The 21,405-nt window shown below is 40.2% G+C and overlaps 1 protein-coding gene and 1 long non-coding RNA gene across 3 annotated transcripts in view; one reads left to right on the top strand and one right to left on the bottom strand.

The window, feature by feature from the left end:
* Window positions 1-20,207, bottom strand: clcn1b (chloride channel, voltage-sensitive 1b). Its single transcript, XM_042422903.1, has 23 exons — window positions 19,997-20,207; window positions 17,623-17,842; window positions 15,711-15,842; window positions 15,460-15,588; window positions 15,136-15,269; window positions 14,630-14,707; window positions 11,230-11,308; window positions 8,947-9,072; window positions 7,585-7,669; window positions 7,350-7,451; window positions 6,521-6,605; window positions 5,909-6,064; window positions 5,724-5,793; window positions 5,523-5,633; window positions 4,408-4,621; window positions 4,174-4,307; window positions 3,593-3,774; window positions 3,407-3,488; window positions 3,234-3,316; window positions 2,912-2,956; window positions 2,679-2,783; window positions 1,213-1,299; window positions 1-927 (listed from the first exon to the last, which is right to left on the bottom strand). Exons 1-23 carry the CDS (start codon window positions 20,021-20,023, stop codon window positions 469-471), a joined length of 2,925 nt encoding a protein of 974 aa, XP_042278837.1. The 5' UTR covers window positions 20,024-20,207; the 3' UTR covers window positions 1-468.
* The window catches only part of LOC121905094, a 24,456-nt gene continuing 15,243 nt past the window's right edge, over window positions 12,193-21,405 (top strand). Inside the window, exons 1-2 of one of the 2 annotated variants that reach the window (XR_006098344.1) lie at window positions 12,193-12,233; window positions 13,256-13,340. This is a non-coding gene — a long non-coding RNA (uncharacterized LOC121905094). The other variant, XR_006098345.1, reaches the window with a different exon arrangement.

Here is a 21,405-nt window from a genome sequence, read left to right on the forward strand (position 1 = left end):
GTAAACTTTAAATGCATGATCACTTTGACCTTTAGGTCAAATTAATTAAGTCTTTATCAATATATCATTCCATTATTACATTTCATTGCTGTCAGTTCATTTTTCTTAAAGGTACTTAATACATAACATAACATACAGCTATTCAACATTTCCAAGATATGGATGGACATTGAACATTAGCCTATATGTAGGACTGAAGTTTATCTGTCTACAGTTCAAAAGACACAGGAAGGCACCTGAGATTTTGAGATTGAAAAAAGTGAGACTGTCGTAAGAGTAGAAAAAATCCTGTACTACAAGTGTCAGGAGCATTGTGTGCACCGACTTGTCCTGCTCGCTGAGAGCTGAATGTCTGTGAGGGCTGCAGGTGGGCCCAATTCCCCCGTCCAAAGAGCAGCTCTGTCTCTGGGAGAAGGACTGAAATAAAAAGAGGTTAAAAAAGTCTTTCTTTTTGAAGCCCTGGGCCTCCTATATAGGCTCATCTGACTCCTCGCTCTCCCTCTCTTCCTGCAGGGAGGACAGTGTGAGATTAGGGCTGGTGGGTGACGCAGGAGAGGCAGAAGGTGACGATGAGGTAGGGGAGGAGGTAGAGGGGGTCTCTGGGTCCTGCGGAGCGCCTTCAGCTCCTCTTGTGGCAGAGATGCCACTGCTGCTCCCCACGCTGCTGGGGGAGGAGGAAGCATCGCAATCAGTTGCTCCTCTTGAAGATGACACCTTCCCTTGTGAATCATCCTTGGACTCCCTCCTCACCAGCTCCCCCTCCAGTCTGCTTCCCTCCCCCCAAAGTTCCCTTTCCCGGGTGGGGGATGAAGGGCTGGATGAGGGAGGCTGGTGCTTTTTGGTTTTCCTGCTGGCGTCTCTGAAGCTGGCCAGAGGGGGACGAAGCCTCACCCCGCTACGAGTTGAGCCCTCTATAGCCTTCTGTAGCTGTTAGAAGAGAAAAAGAGGTTGACACATCTACAGAGGCAAATCATAGAGCAAAGAAACACTTGTTACTAAAGTGAACATCCAGAGAGAGGAGTTGTGAGGGCGGTTGATGGAATAACTGCATGAATCAGAGCGTAAAGCATGATGCACCCAGTGACAGAACAACTGCCCACAACATGAGATCATCATAGCGCACTGTCATGCTACATTACAGGATCAAACCAAGAGAGGTGACAAAAAACATGCAGATAAAGAAAAAATGAGAAGAAAAAAGGGTGGCTTTACCTCTTTTAGAGCCACGACACCCACCAGCTTTCCAATACTGGTGACATAGGCGTGACTGAGACCCAGCAAAGAGAACAGAGTGTGGGTCTGAGTAATGGGAGAGAGGAGGACATGATCCAGTCAGTGTTAAATGTATTGTACTGTAACAGTATTCTGCTTGCATGGCTGCACCGTTCCTTGTAAACAATTTCTCTCCAAGTTAAAAAAAAAGAAAAAATCGCATTATAGCATAGCATGAGTCACAGCATAATATTCAAGGTTCAGGATCCAAAGCTGTAATGTCACATCCACAGAGAACACGCTGCATTGTACAATTAAATTCTTAGTTTGCTGCTCCAATTTCCATTCATAAGAAATAAAAAAAAACATAAAGGGGTAGTTGCTTAGAGACAGATTTTTTTTAAAAAGTCAAAAGCAACAGAAGCAGATATCCTGACTTTTAGTGTCTAGTAGGGGTAAAGCTCTAAAAACAATGGATCCAACATTTCACATGATGCAACATGATAACATCTGTTCTTTCTGGTAAATGCTCATGTTTGTCAAACACCACAACCCCAGTTTTTCATTCAGACTCTTTGTTAAAATTTCTCAAGCAGAGATAACCCTGATTACATCACTATAACATAATCAGGGTTATTTTCTCAAACTTTGAAGCGCTTCCTCCAGAGCCACAGAAGATAGTGTATGACTGTTTTCACAGACTGAACTGAGTAAACTGAACTTAATGTGTGAAATCAGTGGAGCACCCTTTTAAAAAGTATAAAACAAAGAAAGCTGGAGCAGTGGAATGCAAACAAAATAAAAACAATTTGATAAGTTAACAAAAAATTAAGCATAAAAATGATACTAAAATGAATAGTTTGACCTTTTTGAAAATATGTTTATTTCCACTCTCATATCTGTCAGCTAAAGATGAAACTGGAGCCAGGAGACAGTTAGCTTTAGCTTAGCATAAAGACTGGACGTGATATGCTGCACTGTTACGGGGGGTTATGAGGCAGATTATTTCTTGGACTGGAGCGGTGACATCCTGAAGTTCCTGCTTGTTAAGTGGCAACACTGCGATGTGTCATTTTAATAGTTCTGCTTTTGTACGGATTAAACAACTGAGATATGGCGTGTTTTTTTAGTGAGTTTTAGACGTGCTGATAGGTGGGTTTTGTTAACTTTGCACACAGCCAGGCTAGCTTGTTCACTCTGTTTCTAGTCTTTATGCTAAGCTAAGCTAATTGGCTGCTGACTGTGGCTTCTTTTTGATGTACAGACATGAAGGAGGCATTTAAATTCTCATCTAATCAGCAAGAAAGCGAATATGCATATTTCCCAAAATGTTTAACTATTCATTTAAAATCTGCTATTTGGAAATATGACATGATAGTGAACCTGCATGAATTATAAATGCATAAGTGTCCGTGTACATTATCTTTGCAGGTCACGACACATTGCCCAGGCATTGTTGTATTCACCTTGTGCAGGGAAGTTCTTTCCACCAGCTGAAATGGGGAGGGGTCTATACGTATCTGCTCCATATCAACTGGTTTATCCATCTCTGCCTCTTCCCAGGCTTTGATCTGCGTCAGTCAATCACATAGAGACATAGAGATGGACTCACGGTAAACAAAGCTTCTAGTTATTAATTAGGATGGTTTGATTGTCTCATTGTTGGCTGTGTGGATGCTGAATCAATAAAGTACAGTACCTCCTCTGGAGACATGGTGTCAGTCAACGTAGGGGGGGAGGTCTCCTGAGGAAAAGAGAGGACAACAAAGAGCAAGGGTCAGTTTGAACATTTATACAGATGATGGTAAGATGCTGTCTGGTGGTTTTATGGCATCATCCACTGCAAAACATGTCAACTCCACCATGTATACATGATGTCCTGCTCCTCCCATCACATTAGCAAGGTTGGTTCAAGCTCCAAGCTGTCACTACCAACTCCACAGCAGATCAGTAATGTGATGCTCCTCTGAGGTTTTCGGGTCAAAGTAATAAGTATGCAAGGTTGATCTCAGCAGGCGTACCTGAGTTTCAGTCATGCCCGACGATGATGTGGTGGAGAAGAGTCTCTGAAGGGTCCTCCTGACAGATGGTAGCTTGCGCCTGTCTGAGGACGTAGTATGGCAACATGTGTAAGAGGTGAAAGGAAGTGACATTTGATGGGTGAACCTTTCTTTATGTGCAGTGGAAATTTTACCTGAGCTTGTGTGATTGGTGGACGGCTCCTGAGGTCTGGGGGTTTGGATGGGCCCATTACATTCATCCTGCACTGCAGCAGTCTGGGGGCAAAACATAGTGTGTAAATGCATCATACATTTTTGAAACAAACACTTTCTATGCTCAAGATGCACCGTTGAGTCAGTTTATGTTTTGTTTTTTTGACCTTGTCTGTGCTCTGCTCTCCGCCCTCCTCGTCTACAAAAGTGAAGGACTCCCAGCTGACTTTGGAGCCCTGGCCCGGTGAACTCTGACCTCTTTCAAAGACTCGCCTCGCTGGTGAAAGCCACCAGTCGAAAACAGCTTGAAGCTCCGTTCTCTCGATGGAGCCCAGAAGAATCATAGACTCTACGGGGAGAAAATTTTTCAGTTTTTAGTTGTTTTTTTTATTTTTTATTTTTTATGATATGCAAGACTTTTTCTTATTTTCCTTCCAGGTGACTCTAACGTGTTGATTAGTGAGCTTGAGAAATTCTGGTAAGTGGATTATTTTACCTCTGTGTGAAGCCAGGCTAGCTGTTTCCCCCTGCTTCAAGTTTTTATGCTAAGCTAAGCCAATTGTCTCATGGCTGTAGCTCCATATTTAACAGACAGTTATGAGAGTGGTATCAATCTTCTCATCTAATTCCTCACAAGAAAGCAAATATCCATACTTCCCAAAATATCAAACTATTTTCTTTAACAATAAGTATATATGGAACAAAATTGAAGCATTAAGAACCAATATAAAGATGTAAGTCCCTCCACCTCTAGAGTCGACCAGGGGGATGGTTTTCAGTGTTGTGGTTTCTAGCAGATGGTTCAATTCCCGAAAGGTGGATTGAGACGACAAGAACTTCACTCTGCGTACCATAATGTCCTCCACAAAGATGTTGTACTTGCTGGGGAAGGCAGAGACATCATGAAACAATAACTGACTGTCTTACAACAGCAGCTGTATGGAAAACTCGAACACCACATTGAACAGAGTTCACGCTTTACCTGATGTGCCCGAGGGCCAGCTCAGGCAGATAGGGCAGCTTCTTCACCTGGATGATGGAGTCATAGAGAGAAGGCTGCAGACCTTGGGCCACCATGTTTGCTAAGATGACCGCCACCATCATGGGCAGGATGTGGGAGATTTGACCGGTCAGCTCAAAGCAGATTACCGCAGTGGAAACCGTATGTGTGACGGCCCCTGTCATCGCTGCCGCACCTGGTAGAGAGCAGAGGGGAGGACATAAGTGGTAGGCTGTGGGTCAAGTACTATCCCTCTGTATTATTATTCCTCCATCTGATTCCTCTTTGACTGACAAAGAGACTATTTAGGGTTGAAGCATTGGTTGAGGAACAGGTTTACCATGCTCAGTTGGACATCAAATTCAAGACTTTTAAATGATTTTAGCTTTAATTTGGGTAACAAGCACTACAAAGTTCTTACAGTCCAGAAAGTCTTATGGGCAGGTGTGTCGGATCATTAACTCTGACTGTGAAAGGACTACATAATGCTACACACTGTCAATCACTTGTACTCACTTTATTAATGACATTTCAATCATCAGAGACCATCATGAGGCAAGATTCTTGCAGGATTTTTGTCATCTTTCCTCATGAGAGGTCTGAGGACTGAAATGTTGTTAGTGAAGTGAGTACAGTGATTTTTGATCCTTTCACAGTTTTCATTTGAGAAATCATGTGTGAGGTCTCATAATTGTGTGTCTGATGTTATAGTTTAACGTGTAAAGTGAGCAGAGGCTCTTTAGCTACTGTGCGCTTTAAAAAGTTGAAGTTGGAAATTCTAATAAACTGGCATATTTTTAGGTACAATTACATCATCATATTCAAGACTACAAAGCATAGAGGTCTAATTTTGACCAAAGATATTACCAAGTCAAGCGAAAGTGGTTAAATTGCTTCTACACTGCTGCAAAATCAACATTATTGACACTACTGAGTTACGGCTATTATGGGAAGTATGAAGGCCAGGACAGTCAGAGGAGCAGAGGACGGATGGTGAATATTGCTGCTACATTCAAGGCAATATTTCTACTATAAACTCTATAAGAAATCTCAAGGCTTATCGGACCCAGAATAAAGCACTAATGTTTGAGACTGACCAATGACAGCGTAACCTCCCGGCAGGATGCGGTAGACTATCCCATCAAATAGGATTCCGTTTGGGAAAAGAGTGGCCATGATCTCCCCTACAAGGCGGCCAAAAGCAGCTCCTTGAGGAGAGAGATAAGGTGCGCTGGTAAAGACAAATTGAACTGAAGCTCAGCAGGAGATACTGCACTCGCATTACAAAATCCTCTTACCTAATATGAACACTGGCATAAAGGCACCCGAGGGGATGGGCATTGTGGTGGAAACTGCTGACATCCAGAACTGCAACACAAAAACAGGATCAAGGTAGCATCAAGACCGATCCCAGAGGTTTTTCATGCTATCACATATTTCAAGGCAACACCTACTGTACACAGCAGGAGGGAGGGAGAGATACCTTCATGACGACAAAGAGGAGGAGGATGACAAAGACGCTGACGTGAGGATGAAGCCATGCAGATGAGCGACCCAGGCCGGGCGGAGCAGGAGATCCTGAAATTTTGGTCCAGGTGAAATTATCAAAGAGGGAGTTGATACACTCCCTGGGCATCAGCTGTTGGAGGAAACAAAAGGACATTGTAAAATAGTTTTTTCCACAAATCCTTTTTCAAAGAGCAGGTGCAAGATACTCAATGAAGTAAAAATGGAGAGTAGATTAAAGCTCCCAAATCTATATTGGACTTAAAAAAGGCGATTCATCATCCCTACCAGGTTTTCATCAGACAAAAGGCCAACATGACTAAGGAAAAGGTATATAAAGACATAAAGCTGATTATATCATATTGATGTCAAGTTAAGTGGTCAGACAAAAAATGTACAAAAAAAACTTACAAATAAAATTTGAAATAATTGCATAAAGGTAAAAGAAAACACAAAATATTTAAAATGAGTGGTACAGCGTATTATGACAACTGACTGCCTTTTCAAAAATATCACAAATATTAATGAAGACACATCAAATAGAAGTCAAAACGGGAGATTGAGTCTAATATCTGTTGTGCTTTCTAACCTCTCCAGCCATAAACTGTCCGAATCCAGGGGGAAACGTTAAGGTGGCGATGATCAGTGTCACTGCACCTGGATAGATCAATCGACTGGCCATACACGCACACACAAATGCACAAAAACACACACACACACACACACACACACACACACACACACACACACACACACACACACACACACACACACACACACACACAAATACACACAGTCATTCACTGGAAACCCGACATTCTCAGAAACCTACAACATGGCTCGTGATAGAAATGAGAGTGTACCAACACTGATTGTACGGCTCTCCTGGTGCTGCTGCCGGCCGCTCTCTAATGGTGGAGACTAATGTTCCCTGACTGTTGAGTCTCGGAGGATAAGTGAATCTCTCCATTGAGTGAATAACTGGCTGAAAGGTTGTTAAGGCTTTGCTGCTGTCCTGGCCAGTGTTGTGAGACTGATGAGTTCGGTGAGTGGAGCTGAGATACATTAGGAATAATTGGATTTGAATGCGCAAATGGTTTGAGTTCCTGGGAACATGGTCTGTTACCAGAATCATGGTGGTTTAGGAGCCGAATACCACATTAACCCACAGCAGCAAGGAAGTCACGGCAATGTTTATGTGTGTGCATCAGTCTGACTTATCCTACTTTTGGGGACACATTTAAGACTAAAGACTAATTGGGGACGGCTTGTCGAATCGGGGACATAAGCTGTGTCCACATTTAGGAAAAAGCTGTGTCAGTGGTTATATTTAGGGTAAGTCTCCAGGAAATGACTGTAAGGCTATGCAATGTCCCCAAAAGTGACTTAAGTAAATGTGTGTGTGTTGGGAACCTTACTGCTTAGTCAGAAAGCGTGTGAGCGCCGTCGGTCTTCTCATGAAGAGAACCACCTGTCTGTTCAGGTAGACAAAGAACGCCCCCAGGAAGCCGCATGAGATCCTAAAACATGGAAGAGAAATCTTTGAGCTAAACTTCAAATCACTGTACACACACACACACACACACACACACACACACACACACACACACACACACACGTATGTGGAACATATGTACTCACAAATATCCTCACCCTATTATTGCAAATGCAGGCAGCTCCTGCAGGTCGAAAGGGAAATCCATCCGGAAGTTGGTTTTGAAGAGAGCTGTGATTGTGACTAAGAGACAAGACAATGTTATGAAAAACCAAACAATCTCTCTACTGTAATGTTTTTACATTTCTGTGCTCATTATCTTGAGTATAGGTTGTATTTTTTTGCACAACTTAAAATCAAACAAAGAGGGTAAATAATACCACAGAATACATCCTGCAGGAGGCGGGAAAAAGGTAACACTTAACTTTAAGTCTCACTATTCAGCATTTATAAGCAGTATAAATACATTTAATAAATGTTTTATAACACATTATAATGTAGTTATAAGCAGATATAAAGATATTTTTAAATATATTTTATTGTTAAGTATTTGTCAACAATCATGACTTCTCCAGTGAAGACATATTTTATATTATTACGACTGTGTTTTACTGTACAGTCATTTGTTATCTGTTTATACACCAGCCTCTACTTATGGAAGCCCACAGGAGGAGTTATAGTTTATGACAAATACATTAATAAACACTTACAGTATATCTGCTGACAACTACATTAGTAGTATTATCAACCATTTATTAACAGTTTATACACTGCTTATGCTAAATAGGGGGACCTAAAGTACAGTGTTGTCACATAGGGTAGACATTAAAACTAAACTGTAAAACAGGAGTTAAAAACATGTTTTATGGGCTTTAAGGAGCTTTTAGGGAGGATGTAATTTCATCAAAATTAGAAAAAGTGCGATAAGTTTGGACCCATATATTTCATTTAAATTTTACATCTACTGTATAGTGAGATGTTCAGGAAGATGAAGATTAGATCAGTTATCTGGCTGAGTAAGAGTTGGTTTGCAAATCAGTTTGAAAATAATACAAGAAATATCTGGAAGATTTTCCTCTGTGAATTGTATCTTATATATAAAACTACATATTTGGAAAATAAATAAAATTTGTAAGAAGTTTAACTTTGAGTCTTGACCTCTGCTAGTAAGATGTTTGAGAAGATGAAGGCGACTCTCTGGTTGAGTTAAGAGTACATCATAATAAAAGCTACATATAAACAGACATAACATAAACTGTAAGGAGTTGACATTTCTGAAATAAAGGAAGAGATAGGGAGCAAGGATTTTAATGCGAGTTGCAGGGATCTCTACAATGGTGCTGCTGGATTGCTTATATTCTGTAGGTGATGACTTGAAACATTCTGGTTTATCTAAAGAAGCAAAATTACTTAGCTGTCATATCCAGCTACTTTCCATAAAATGCAAGCTCTGCAGTCTTTTCAGGGGTTTGTGTGTGTGTGTGTGTTTGTGTTTAATGTGTGTCTGCTCTGGTTCTCACCAGAATCCTTGTTCCAAACAGAGAGCACTCTGAATATGAAGGCGCTGAATGTGGCGGCAAAATATCCCCGCCAGTAATTCCTCACCGCAAAGTAGGTAGACGTGACCTCAATACTGAACAACACCCCTGGTAGTGGTGGAGAGAGAGAGAGAGGAGGAGGAAGGACAGAGGGAGAGGAGGGATTAAAGAGGAGAGGAAACATGAGGATGGATGGTGTGGGAAATGAGAGAGAAAGAGGAGAGCGGGAAACAGGGGAGAGGGAAAAATGAGTTAAATAAGCAGAATGAGTCCAAAAACACTTGAAGCTGAGGGTGTAATTATACACAACAGGAGAGCCACAGGGAGCAAATCCACACACTCTAACACAACTAAACACACATACGTGTACTCTCTCGCTCTCTCTCACACGCACACACACACATGCACACACACACAGTTGTGTTTCCATCATTTCAGAGGACATTACATTGACTTAGATTCATTTCCTGAAGTCTTATCCTAACCTCAACCATAGCCACCACATGCCTAACCCCAACCTTACCATAACCTTAAGCTAACCTTAACTTTAAACCAAGTCTTCACCCTAAAATTAATGATTTATGTTGTGGGGACTTGCTTTTTGTTCACATAAGGGAGGTGAGTTTCCAAAATATGACTGTATAAACAGATTTACACCCCAACAACGTGAGGAATACCTGGACCGCACACACACACACACGCGCGCACACACAGGGGTATAATCAGCCTGTGAAGCAATAAAACAAACATCAGAGCCCTGCAGAAACATTATTGTGAAACAGCAAAATGAAAGCAACTGAACAGCAGACAGCATCGTTTCAGCTCTAACACTAATGGTTATAGATGGACACCTACAGGATTTTCCAAACCCATTACAATATGAGACTGAAAGCACATGTTAGTGACTGATGTGGGTTGGACGCTCAGATGAGCAAACTGATTGTTCTTGTGTGAGAATATTGTAAAGTGAACCTGATGAAACCTTCGGCAAAACATAGTTGCACTTGTGATAACATATATATATGAACTTATGAGGACTACTGACACAAGCCTCACGGGGTGAGATGATTCCCTTTTGTGTATGACAAGACCAAATTTGAGGACTAACAATATATCATTAGTGTATTTTTTTCTAAACATAGTATGTCATGAAACTAAACTACTCACATGCCTGTATGTAAACTGAAAGGGTCATTGATTGCGCAAATTGTTTCTTATGTCTATATGATGGGGGACAAAATCCACAGTCCTCATTCTATGTAAAAAAATGAACTGACTGATGAAGCTTTAACAGTCTGAGTTAGACAAATCAAGTAGGTATCTTCTAAATTTACAGTACCTTCAGTATGAAACATCCTCTTTGTGCTTCAACATTGTTAGCTTACAGAGGCAGAACAAAGGGAGAGTAACACAAAGGGAATTTTGTACTAAAATACTGTAACTTTGGCTTTCTAACCAGACTGCTGAGGCCTCGTATTAACTTATGCTCCACTTTGAATGCATTTTTACACAGGAACCAGGACTGAGGACTTTGTCCCTCTTCTCTCTTTAGGAAGGGGTTGCTTCATAGCCAACATGGACAGGAGGAATGATTATAGTGAAGAAGAAAAAAACACTTTAAATGTACATATGGGTATGTGTTTTAAGACAGACTTGAAAAAATGTGGACCTATTCTTTAAATTCAGTGGCCATGAGTAGGAATGGATGAGGAGCTGATGTTAAGAAGAAATGCATAAATCCAGTAGCTTGGAAATGATGGGTGAGTTTTCTTTTTTTGTGTATGTACGTCTTTGTTTACTCACATTCATAGATCTTATAGAGTCCAATGATTAAGAAAAGAAGACAGATTAACAGGGTTGGATATCGATTTAAATTTTGTGATACTGTTACGATACGATGCCAGAGTTTCAGGACCAAATTTAAATCCATTTTCTTTTTTTTCCAAGACTATTTTAACAAATAATTCATTTCATGTCATTTAACAATCTTCAGACGAAAACTAGTAAAATTATGTCATTATTTAGATCAAGAAATACATAACTGATCAATCAGTAAACAAACAAGACTAAGAATAAATGCCAACTTTCTATATTTGATTCTTTTTCGATACCCAGAAGAGACATTTTAGTCAGTACCACAAAGTTTGATACCCAGCCCTACAGAGAAACTTGTTGTGTATCATAGTACAGTGTTGATCCAGTACAGAGGGATGTTTAGTGCATGGAGCTTTAGTTGTGAGAGGCAGTGTGCAAGATGTACAGTACCTCCTAGTGGAGTGCCGAAACAGCATCCCACCCCAACGGCACAGCCAACAGTCAGAATATCTGTGTAACCGTAAGGGTTCTACTGACACAGAAAACACACAGAGATGGAGAGGAACAAACAGAGGGGGGAAAAGGAAGGATTGAGAGAGAATGAGGGATGAAAGGCGTGAGATGATGATGGGGAAAATGAAGGTGACGAGAGTGCGGACAGAAAGACAGGAGAGTGAGTTGGCGATAGAGAGAATAAAAGATCAAGGTGGAGAGGACAGGATGGGGGAACCACACGGGGAGAATTGACAGAGGGGAAGCAAAATGGAATAAAGTGAATAAATAATGTTCACTGGAGTGTGGTAAAAAGTGATAAAGGGGGAGAAAAATCACATCACGAGCATAAAAAAGGGTAATTATGCACATGCCATCAGACTCAGAGGATGCAATTAAGCAATCTGGAAGAAAAACAAGTGGTCATGTCATCTTTAGAGACAGATCCGTGCAGACAGAAACAAGATAGAAGACATCACATATTTCCATTTATCATTCATGATCTTGAATTAGGAGGTTCTGTGTGACTTTTTTTTTTTTTTTTTTTTAAATCAAATTGGGTTACTGACAATTATCACCCTTGTTGTGTTGTTTTTTGAGAATACATAGATATTTCTTATCTGTGACTTACTAAAACGTTGAGGATTGATACTTCAGAACAAACCTTAAAGCAGATGAAACCTTATAATTCAAGGCTAATGTACAGTGTCACTGGCAAGCTAATGTGCACATTTATATATTCAAACACTTTGAATTCAGCACTGCTGAAAAGATATAGTTTGATGTTTTTGGATATACTTTATATACGTTCCTGCTGAGAGTTAGATGAGAAGATTGATACCACTTGTTTGTACATTAAACATGCAGCTAGAGTTGGGAGTCGTTTAGCTTAGCTTAGCTTAGCTTAGCTTAGCATAAAGACTGGAAACAGAGGGAAACGGCTAACCTAGCTTTGCCAAAAGGTAACAAATTCCACCTATCAGCACCTCTACAGCTCACTAATTAATAAATAATTAAATAATAATAAATCTTGTTGGTCTAAAACCAACGTGTAAAATGAGAAGTTGCTGTTTTAGAGGGGGATCATATTGCAATTTCTTTGTCACATCTCCAAGTAACTAGATGCTATGGCAGCGTATTGCTTGTCATGGTGGCAATGTTCCATTTTTCTAGCCTACAATATCATCTTTTTTGGCACTGACTGGATCTTTTTATTGTTTTAATGACATATGTCAGTTTTTTGTTATAAAAACTTACCAACTCATCATGTTATAACAAGGAAAGTTAGTAAAAAAGTTGATGAGACACATTCATTTTGTGAAATAACGAGAAAGTTTTGCAATATTACAAGATGTGGTATGTTGTTATTGCAGTTTCTTGTAAAAAACTCAATAATTGAGTACAATGAGACAAGTAGCTATATCAGTAAAACATGAAAATATCTTGTTATAATGTGAAAAAGATGATGTTAAGTCCATAAAAGTTTCTCGTTATTAATAACTGAGCAAATTGCCTTAAGATTCATGCAACTGCATCACTGTTCAGCTGAATTTCAGTGCCTACATCACTAAGTGAACACATCGCTGTTCATTACACACATAACATTCACACATGGTTACGATGGTGTTAATTAGTGAGCTTTGCAGGTGCTGGTTGGTGGATTTTGTCACCTTGGACAGAGCCAGGCTAGCTGTTTCCCCCTGTTTCCAGACTTTATGCTAAGCTAAACTAACCTGCTGCTGGTCTTAGCTTCATATTGCATATTGCTTTTTTCTTTTCTCTCAGCAAAAAAGTGAAAAAGCATATTTTGCAAAATGTTGAATCATTCCTTTAAAGCAGACAGAACTTTGTAATCCAAGGCTCAGATACACTATAATCAAAAGGTTAATCTGCATGATTAACTATTAAATCATCACTAGTAATGCCAGACACTGGTCAGAGGTCAGTTTTAACCTTGACATTTGTATTAATGATGTTATTTCAGGTGGACAACGCTGACCGGAGGCCTGAGCCTGAGTGAGTCAGGGAGAGCAGGTCTGGACTTGCCTCCCACAGGGGCAGCGAAACAGGTGGCCACTCCCACGGCACACGCACACACCAACAGGTCCTGGTTATGGGTGACATTCTGGGGTCAAGGGTCGAGGGCAGAGACGGAGAGGGAGGGATGGGGGGTGGAGGGGAGAGAAAGAGGGCGGAGCGGGGACACAGGCGAGCAGGGATGAATGAGAAAAACCGAGGGGAGGTGGGGAGGAAAGAGAGAGAGCATAGGGAGGAACAGAGGGAGACAGGGATAAGGGAGGTCACTGTTAATACACATGCCAGACATTACCATCACACTATTAATACAGTGAGACACAAACACAGACGAGGTGCAAGGAAGCGAGCCAAAACAAAGACACAAGAGAGGCGGGGAGGGGAGGGGAGGGGAGGGAGAGCAGGGTGGAGAGACAGATGGGAGAAGACAACAATAACAAGGTTCCCACTTTGATATCAACTTCGAGGAACTTTCATTGAATTTGAAAAAGAGTTAAAATTGGTTAAACTCAAACACTGTAGATGCCTCATTTGTTACTCAAGAGCTTGTCAGGTAAAGACGTGATGGAGAGATAATTTTAAAACTCAGTGTAAATATTGTACAATATTTTCAAGATCATTGCTTCATTATTCAACTTTACAGATCACGGGAGGGGCCTTGGAGAAAAAAATAATTAATAATTAGTGCTCTCAATTTATCTATTTTGCCCGTTCCCATATTCTAGAGGGCACCAAATGAATTCAGGCAGCTGGAAGTTTACAGAAAATGATGAGAAGACATTTCCTAACTGTAACATCAGTTACTTCTTGATGTGCTGATGCGTGGTGAATGAAGAGCGGGTAAAACTTGTTTAATTCACTTCAGGTTTGCATACGTTTAACGGATCTCAGAGGTAACACAGTGTTGTGCTTACAAGCCAAAACCCGAAGTATATCCACATATCTTAGTCCAAGATTGAAATAAAACCTTATTAAATCCATGTGATCCATAGTGAGGGTGTATGCAGGACAACAGAATGGCATGATGGTGAATTCCATTAAATTGAGAGCACAAATTATTAAATCAAGAGCACGAATTATTAACTTTATAGCACAAATTCGTTTTTTTTTTCTCCATGGCCCCTCACGGGCTCGGTACAACTTAATTTTTCTGAATTCTAAATAAAAAGATTTTATTGCTCGTGGGAACCCTGTAATTACAACAAAAACAACAACAAAGCAAGTTATGATGGAGAAACCGCATTCCGCATCTTCATTAGTATATTGACTGAGGAGACGAGGCTTATGGGTAATGCAGTCTGTTTTGGTCAGGGCCTCAGCTTACCTCATAGACTCCGGAGAAGATGGACATGAATCGACTCAGCACTGCGGCACAGATACTGGCGATGTGGACAAACGGACCCTGGAGGTGACAGGAGGAAAAGACTGACACGGATGAGCGACACGTAAAGTCATCCACATAGACACTGACAACTGTGTGTAAAGCAGAGAGTCTAAACTGGGACATGTTGTATCAGAACAGATAAATCACTGTATAATTGCTGGATGTGACAGTTGCCCTGCTACTGTAATGGGGAGAATGAATGTACTCCTTTGCCGAGGACTTGAATAATTTGCTCCAGTCCCGTGAGAGGAGGAGAGAGAGAAAAAACATGACAGAAGATGATTTATTATCCTCCGAACTTGAAGGAGGAACAGAGAGAGTGATGGAGAGAGAAAAGAAAAGAGAGGGAAAGGATGGCAGTCATGCTGGATCAATGGATGATAATAAATGGAGAGGAAGAGTTAGTGGACAGATAGTAAAGAGATGAAAAAGGCAGGTTTGTTTACCTCTTTGCCCACTGGCATACCACTGCCCAAGCCGGCAGTGAGGCCGATGACTTTCGCTATGAAGGCTTTGAGGGTCAGATACTCCTTTAGCACTACACCTCTCAGGATGGTTTTCAGCTCAGGAATACCAGAACCTGTTAAAAAAAAAAAAGAGGAAGAAAAGATGAAGACAGAGATGAAACATCTGGGCAAAACATTAGTGAGTGCAGTAAATAATGAATGCTACGATTTTACAGCAGTGATAACACACAACAGGAGGTAAACAGAGGAAAAAACAGATGCTAGGAGAGGTTGACAGAGGCTGACAGGTGATGGAGAGCGTACCGATGGCCTGTGGGGAAACCAGATGACAGAAGAGCGAAGCGAACATGACAAGGATCATGGGATAGGTAACCCAGGCGAGGTACTGGAGCAGCACGTTGCCCTTAAGCTCCCCATGTATCCACTTATAGGCTGAAAGACAGAAATAGACAGTAAAAAGAGAACGATATGCTTTAAACTGAAGTGAACTTGTGTTCTCAAACCGTAGATTTGACAGCAGTCATCTCTGTGACTTTGGCCTGTGGCTGTGGTACCTTGCAGGCTCTTGGCACTGGCGTAGTCCATGCTCCAGCTAACCAGAGCCATAGTCAGCCCTAGAAGAACCAGGAAAATCCAGTCCTCCCCCATCTTGGTCACTATATACCGCCGCACACGAGCCAAACAATCTGGGACAGAGAGATGAAATTAATGATTCAGCTTGAATCCATTTATCACTTGATGTAATTACTGACATTTGGTTATTGTAGCGATGCCTAAGAGGAAATCATCCAGTGTGATTATGGTTAGAGTGATGAGTATTACAGATGTATCTCAGTAAAGAATGAACTGGTTTGTGGGTTTTTTGACATTTAGAAATGGAAGTGTGTACATTGTTTAACATGTTTTCTTCAAATAAAGGTACACACACATAAACATTTAAACAGACAATATAAATATCGCTGACTAGTTCACTGGTAGTGGAAGGGAAAATGTTTAAATCATTTACTAAAACTGTAAAAGTTGAACTTCCACCATGTAAAAATACTCCATTAAAAGTCCAGACCTCAAAATTGTTCTTAAAGGGATTTGCCAGCAATATAATGCAGCACTCACAATAAAGTTAAGGGACTTAAAGTGAAAAAAGGGTAAATCACTGCAGCAGAGGCTGAATAGTCAGAATGTCCATTTATATCCCAAGAAATGAAACATTCATCCTCTTACTAATGGAAAGATAAGCAATATGGGAATATAAAACACATCTTTGCTTGGCTTAATACACTCAGGGGTTTTGCTGCAGCCAGTTTGGTGGCTGTGTTAGCGAATGTTAGCAAACTTTGGATAGATATCGCTGCATCTGACATCAGTTCGCTGACTCTTCTATATTTGTGCTGCTATTACGCTACTTTTAGAATAACAGAAATACTTCAGTGGTTGAATCACAAAAGTAAAACAGGAAGTTAACGCATACTGCACATTTGTGTAATGTAATTGCCATTTCTGGACAAAATAGTCACTGTTCATCAAAAATTACATCATCTTGCTTTAAACTCAATACTCATTGTTTGTAACAAATGCTTTCTGTTAAAGTTTTGAAGTCTCCAGGCCTAAAACTCTTCAGATAGTAAGATATCAAGTGATGTCAGCTGAGTAATCTTCTCAGACTTGACAAAGCTCCTCCAGAGCCACAGAAGTCATTATATAACTGTTTTCAAAGGCTGAGCAGTTCTCCCCATGACTAGAAAATCGACTGTGATGTGTAAAAGTAGGTGGAGTACGCCTGTTAGTAAAACTTGTGCAATGCAATGCAATCCAAAATGTCCATGTGTTCATGTGTTGGGGGGGAACAATATAGCGTGACCATCCTACAACACAACAGAGAGGAGAACTACACTCAAACACCACCACAGTGTCTACAAAATGAAACAAAATAACAATAATAAGAGCAATAAAATAGTAATCGTGGCGCTGATGTTGTGTTGTTTTGCATCACATTGTAAGAGTGTTCACAATATTGTGTCCAAACCTTGCAGTTAACAACAGTCCTTTTCCAGACTGTTAACCAGGAGGCGGTAAATCCAACTGCTTCGTGTACTGTCTGGCAGCCTAATTAGACTTCTGCAGTGCATCATATTTTATGAGCTCATCATGTTGCATGTAAAATCATAGTGTGCAAAGTAACCAGTAATTGAAGCCTTCAGATAAATGTAGCTCTATCTATCTGCGACGTAGTGTAGTGAAAGTATGAAGTTTCACAAAAAGGAAAACTAAAATCAAGTGCCAGTGCTCAGTTAAGGTACATTTCTACCTCTGTTTCATGGTTACCACATGAGTTGTCAGGGCAACCACTAAAGCATGACCATGGAAACTGTCACCACTGTTTGCACCTTTTAATAAAATCTTTTGTAAAGCATTTTAATGTTTCTATATTACACTCAAATATTGGAAACTCCACATTCCTGTTGTCACCTTGGCATTTTGAGTAAGGACGAGGCTTCTTGGTGGAAGAGGTGTGGCTGTGATGTGACTCCACAGGGTGATGATGGTGATGGTGATGGTGATGTCGCCGGCCGTGCCCTTTGCGGGCAGTGGCGTCCCCTGCCTGTCTCCTCCATTGTCTCTCTGTCAGCAAACGGGCAGCCTCCCGTCGGGCAAAGTTCCCCAGCTGCTCCCTGTACTCGCCGTACAGCTGTAACCGAGGGGATACACGACAGTCACTGAGTTTTAAAGGCTCTCAGAGATACAGTGTGAAACAAGACAGGATGTTGGAGAGGAATAACACAGGAAGGAGAGGGGGAAAGGAGAGAGGGAAAACAGGGAGATATGACCTCTGACAACTGAGACTTGGACAAGGATAAAACCAGATCCAGTGCGAGGAGTCTTGAGATAACGGGAAAGAGATGGGGAATGTGCGGCGTGTGTGTAAGAGATACACACCAACCTGAATACCCTGGCAGACAGAAATAGACAAAACGGGCATAGAGATCGGAAAAACCCCTCCCTGTGAGAGGAGGCAGGGGCCGGAGAGAAGCTAGAGGAAGAGATCCTGGAAGAGAGGACATTCCACATCTTCCCCTTCCGATTACTTTACACCTACGACCGCATGCACACACAGGCAGAAAACATGACACCTTGTGATCGGTTTGCACCATACTCTTTAAACCGTAGAAGCTGTAAAATACAGCAGATCCAGGCGCAGCAACCGAAAACCTACAGATCACATGCATCCAAGCACACAGCAAAAAAGCAAGGAGCTAAATCATGAGGAGGGCTGGCTGCCATACATTTCTGTCTCATGTTCACACAGGAAAGGAGTGCTGACAGATCCAACCATGAGGCCTAGCCAGGACTAAAGCTCAGCTAACCACACGTAATTATGTTCCCCCATAATAACGTAAAGGTGCAAAAACAATCAGCAATCTCCTCTGATCTGAAAATGTTGAAATAATTACAGCACAACAAGCAAAAGAGAGGCAATCTTAAGTGTTTTGGTGAGATTTTTGCCATTATTCTGCTCTGCACAACAAGTGTGAGCACTCCGCTGTAATACATGAGTCAGTACAGTCACATGACAAAGTGACTGATATAGAAGTTTATAATTAATACATGAATACGCCGCATAGCAGGTGGACAGCAGTTACACTGTTAAAGGCTCTTGAGAAATTTTGATGCCTCTAAATCATCCAGCAGGTTATTTTAAACCTCACTAACATTACAAACCACAAACTGTTATTCAGAACAATGCTGCACCTCTAACAGCTTATGAGTCCTAATGCAACAAGTGCCGGAGTGTATCATATACAGTAGACCAGAGACAAGCGAAGGAATGCCAACCACGATGTTAAATGTTTGGGAGTATGCAGTTGTTTCAGCTTGGTCTGCTGCCAGAGTGATGGGGTTTGTTACAACGGAGAAGATGATGATGATGATGATGATGTGGGACAGTTTAGATCAAATGTCACAGGAAATCATTTCAACTCAGTTAAGTTTGTTGAGAGAAAACTTACCTGACACTACCTGAGCAGATGTTTTAAATGCCATCCTTTGAGTTTTTCCTCACAAGTTAAACAACAAAAATTATTTGCAAATAGCGTCTGACAAATTCATGTTTCTACCGCTGTACTGTACTCTACTACTGCTGAGACATGATGAATCTAGACTTATAATCATCCATTTTTATGTGACTGGATCCACTTAAATGTAATTCTGCATAAACCTTTGATTTTTTGCAAAAGGTAAACTCCATTTACATAATTATAATAGAAGTTTGTATATTTATTTATTTTTTAATAAAACGAGAATATATCACCACAACAATAGGAAGTGGCATTTTGTGCAATATTTTGTTGCAAGTTAAGCAAAGAAAATGACATGTGACACAAATTATAATAAAATAGACTTCTGGTTTTGCCTATTTTGGAGTTAGAATGAACTAAAAATCTCTTTTTCAGGAGTGAATTCAATCTTTGTTGGTCCATCAGATATGTGACTGAAGAATTCGGCTTGTAAAATGATCAAATTTCTATAGAACAGCACTAATTTAACATCATTTGTTCAGCATATTGTTTTAAGATTCTCACCTGATTTAAACTTGTGCACAAACCACACGCAGTCACACTGCATCTAGTTACACAAACAACCCATAAAAGCTATTATTGGAAAAAAACATCTATAAAGATATGTAAACAGATACACTGAAATAACTTCTGGAGATTAAAGAAAAAGGACGGAAGAACACTGAACTGTGTCCTTGTGTAGCCCTGACAGAAGAAAACCATTAAAAAAATAAAAAATCACTGTCCAGTCTCCGACCAGATGAAGCCTTTGGTCCTCAGGTCTTTACCTGTTCCTCGTCAGCTGTCTTTGGCATGATGTGGTAGCAGCTCTGTCCCTGTTCTGCCTCCTGTCCTAGTCTGCAGACAACCTCGCCACCACAGCACTACACATTAACACCAAAGCACTAATCCATCAACATCATCAAACAGGCGTTGGCACCAGACGCCATCAAAACCAGGGACAGTAACGAGAGGAACCTGTGCTCTGTTCAGAGAGGGAAAGAGATGTTACGTACATTTCCCTTCTCAAATCCTGCCACGACAAAAAGGATAACCAGAAGATTAACGTCAAATAATAACAAATCTGGCATTCCTACGTATATAATATTATCTATTAAACTTCAGAGCATCTCTTTTGTGTTCTTTATTTTATAGTTGACTTATATTATTGTATTTTTCCTGCAATTCACGTCTTATTTTACTATCAGTGTCTTAGAGCAGCTCTCACATCTCTCATCTTAGACGAAGACATTTGTGAGTAATTTTATTTATATGGTGAGAGAAGATGATTGAATATAGGTCGTGTTTGACCCTGTAGCTTTTATTTTATCATATAAAGTTATATTGTGTGTTGAATATTTCTTTGGAAGTCAATATGGAAACATTAACTAACTAGTGAAGGTTAATAGTTCATTATTACTATTTTAAATGCCATTTTAAATAGGACCAGATCTTGCTATAGATACTATATTACTTCACATATTTATTTAATAACTCAACTTAAGTTTTTTTCATTTTAAAAAAGTACAGTTTTGTAGTTCGTTCACACTCAGCAATACCTCAAACCCCTTTTCTCTTAAAATTTTTTGTGTTTGTGTGTTTTGGCTTGTATAATAATTTACGCATAAAATAACTTTGTTTATGATTTTTGCAGAAAAAAAACATTAGTGTGCTTTGACACAGTGAAATGTATTTTTAAACTATGTTAAATGATCGATTAGTCAACTGGCAGATGATTAATCTGCAGCTATTTTGATAATCAATTAATAATTTAAGTCATTTATAAAGAAAAAACTGCCAAAGATTCACTTGTTCCAGTGTCTCAAATGTAACTTCTGTCTGCTTTTGTCTGTTTTATATCGTTTTAATTGGAATATCTTCGGGTTTTGGACTGTTGATAATCTGAAGATGTCACTTTGAACTCTGGGAAATTATGATGGACATTTAGTGATAATTTAACTTGATTTGACAAACTAAATTTGACTAAAATTTGATTAAAATTAAAAAAAAAGGAAAGAAATATTAATTAATTATAAAAAGTAGTTAAAAAAGCACTACATTACTGTTGCTACCCTAATGTCCCGTCAATAAAGTCTGCTGAGTTGTCAAAATGTAAGTGAAACTGAAAAAGTGAGACAGAGAGATGAGATGATGAAGCTCCGACAGCGTGAGAGAGATGCTGAAAGCTGCGATTCAT

Source organism: Thunnus maccoyii, chromosome 10 (assembly GCF_910596095.1).
Source record: "Thunnus maccoyii chromosome 10, fThuMac1.1, whole genome shotgun sequence".
Taxonomy (NCBI): Eukaryota; Metazoa; Chordata; class Actinopteri; order Scombriformes; family Scombridae; genus Thunnus; species Thunnus maccoyii.

Coding starts and splice junctions, on each gene's coding strand:
- clcn1b (XM_042422903.1), bottom strand. CDS start 20,023: ATGCCAAAGACAGCTGACGAGGAACAG. Junction 15,589..15,710: donor CAGTGCCAAGAGCCTGCAAG/GTACCACAGCCA, acceptor TCTGTCTTTCAG/CCTATAAGTGGATACATGGG. Junction 6,606..7,349: donor ACACGCTTTCTGACTAAGCA/GTAAGGTTCCCA, acceptor GTGTATGGCCAG/TCGATTGATCTATCCAGGTG.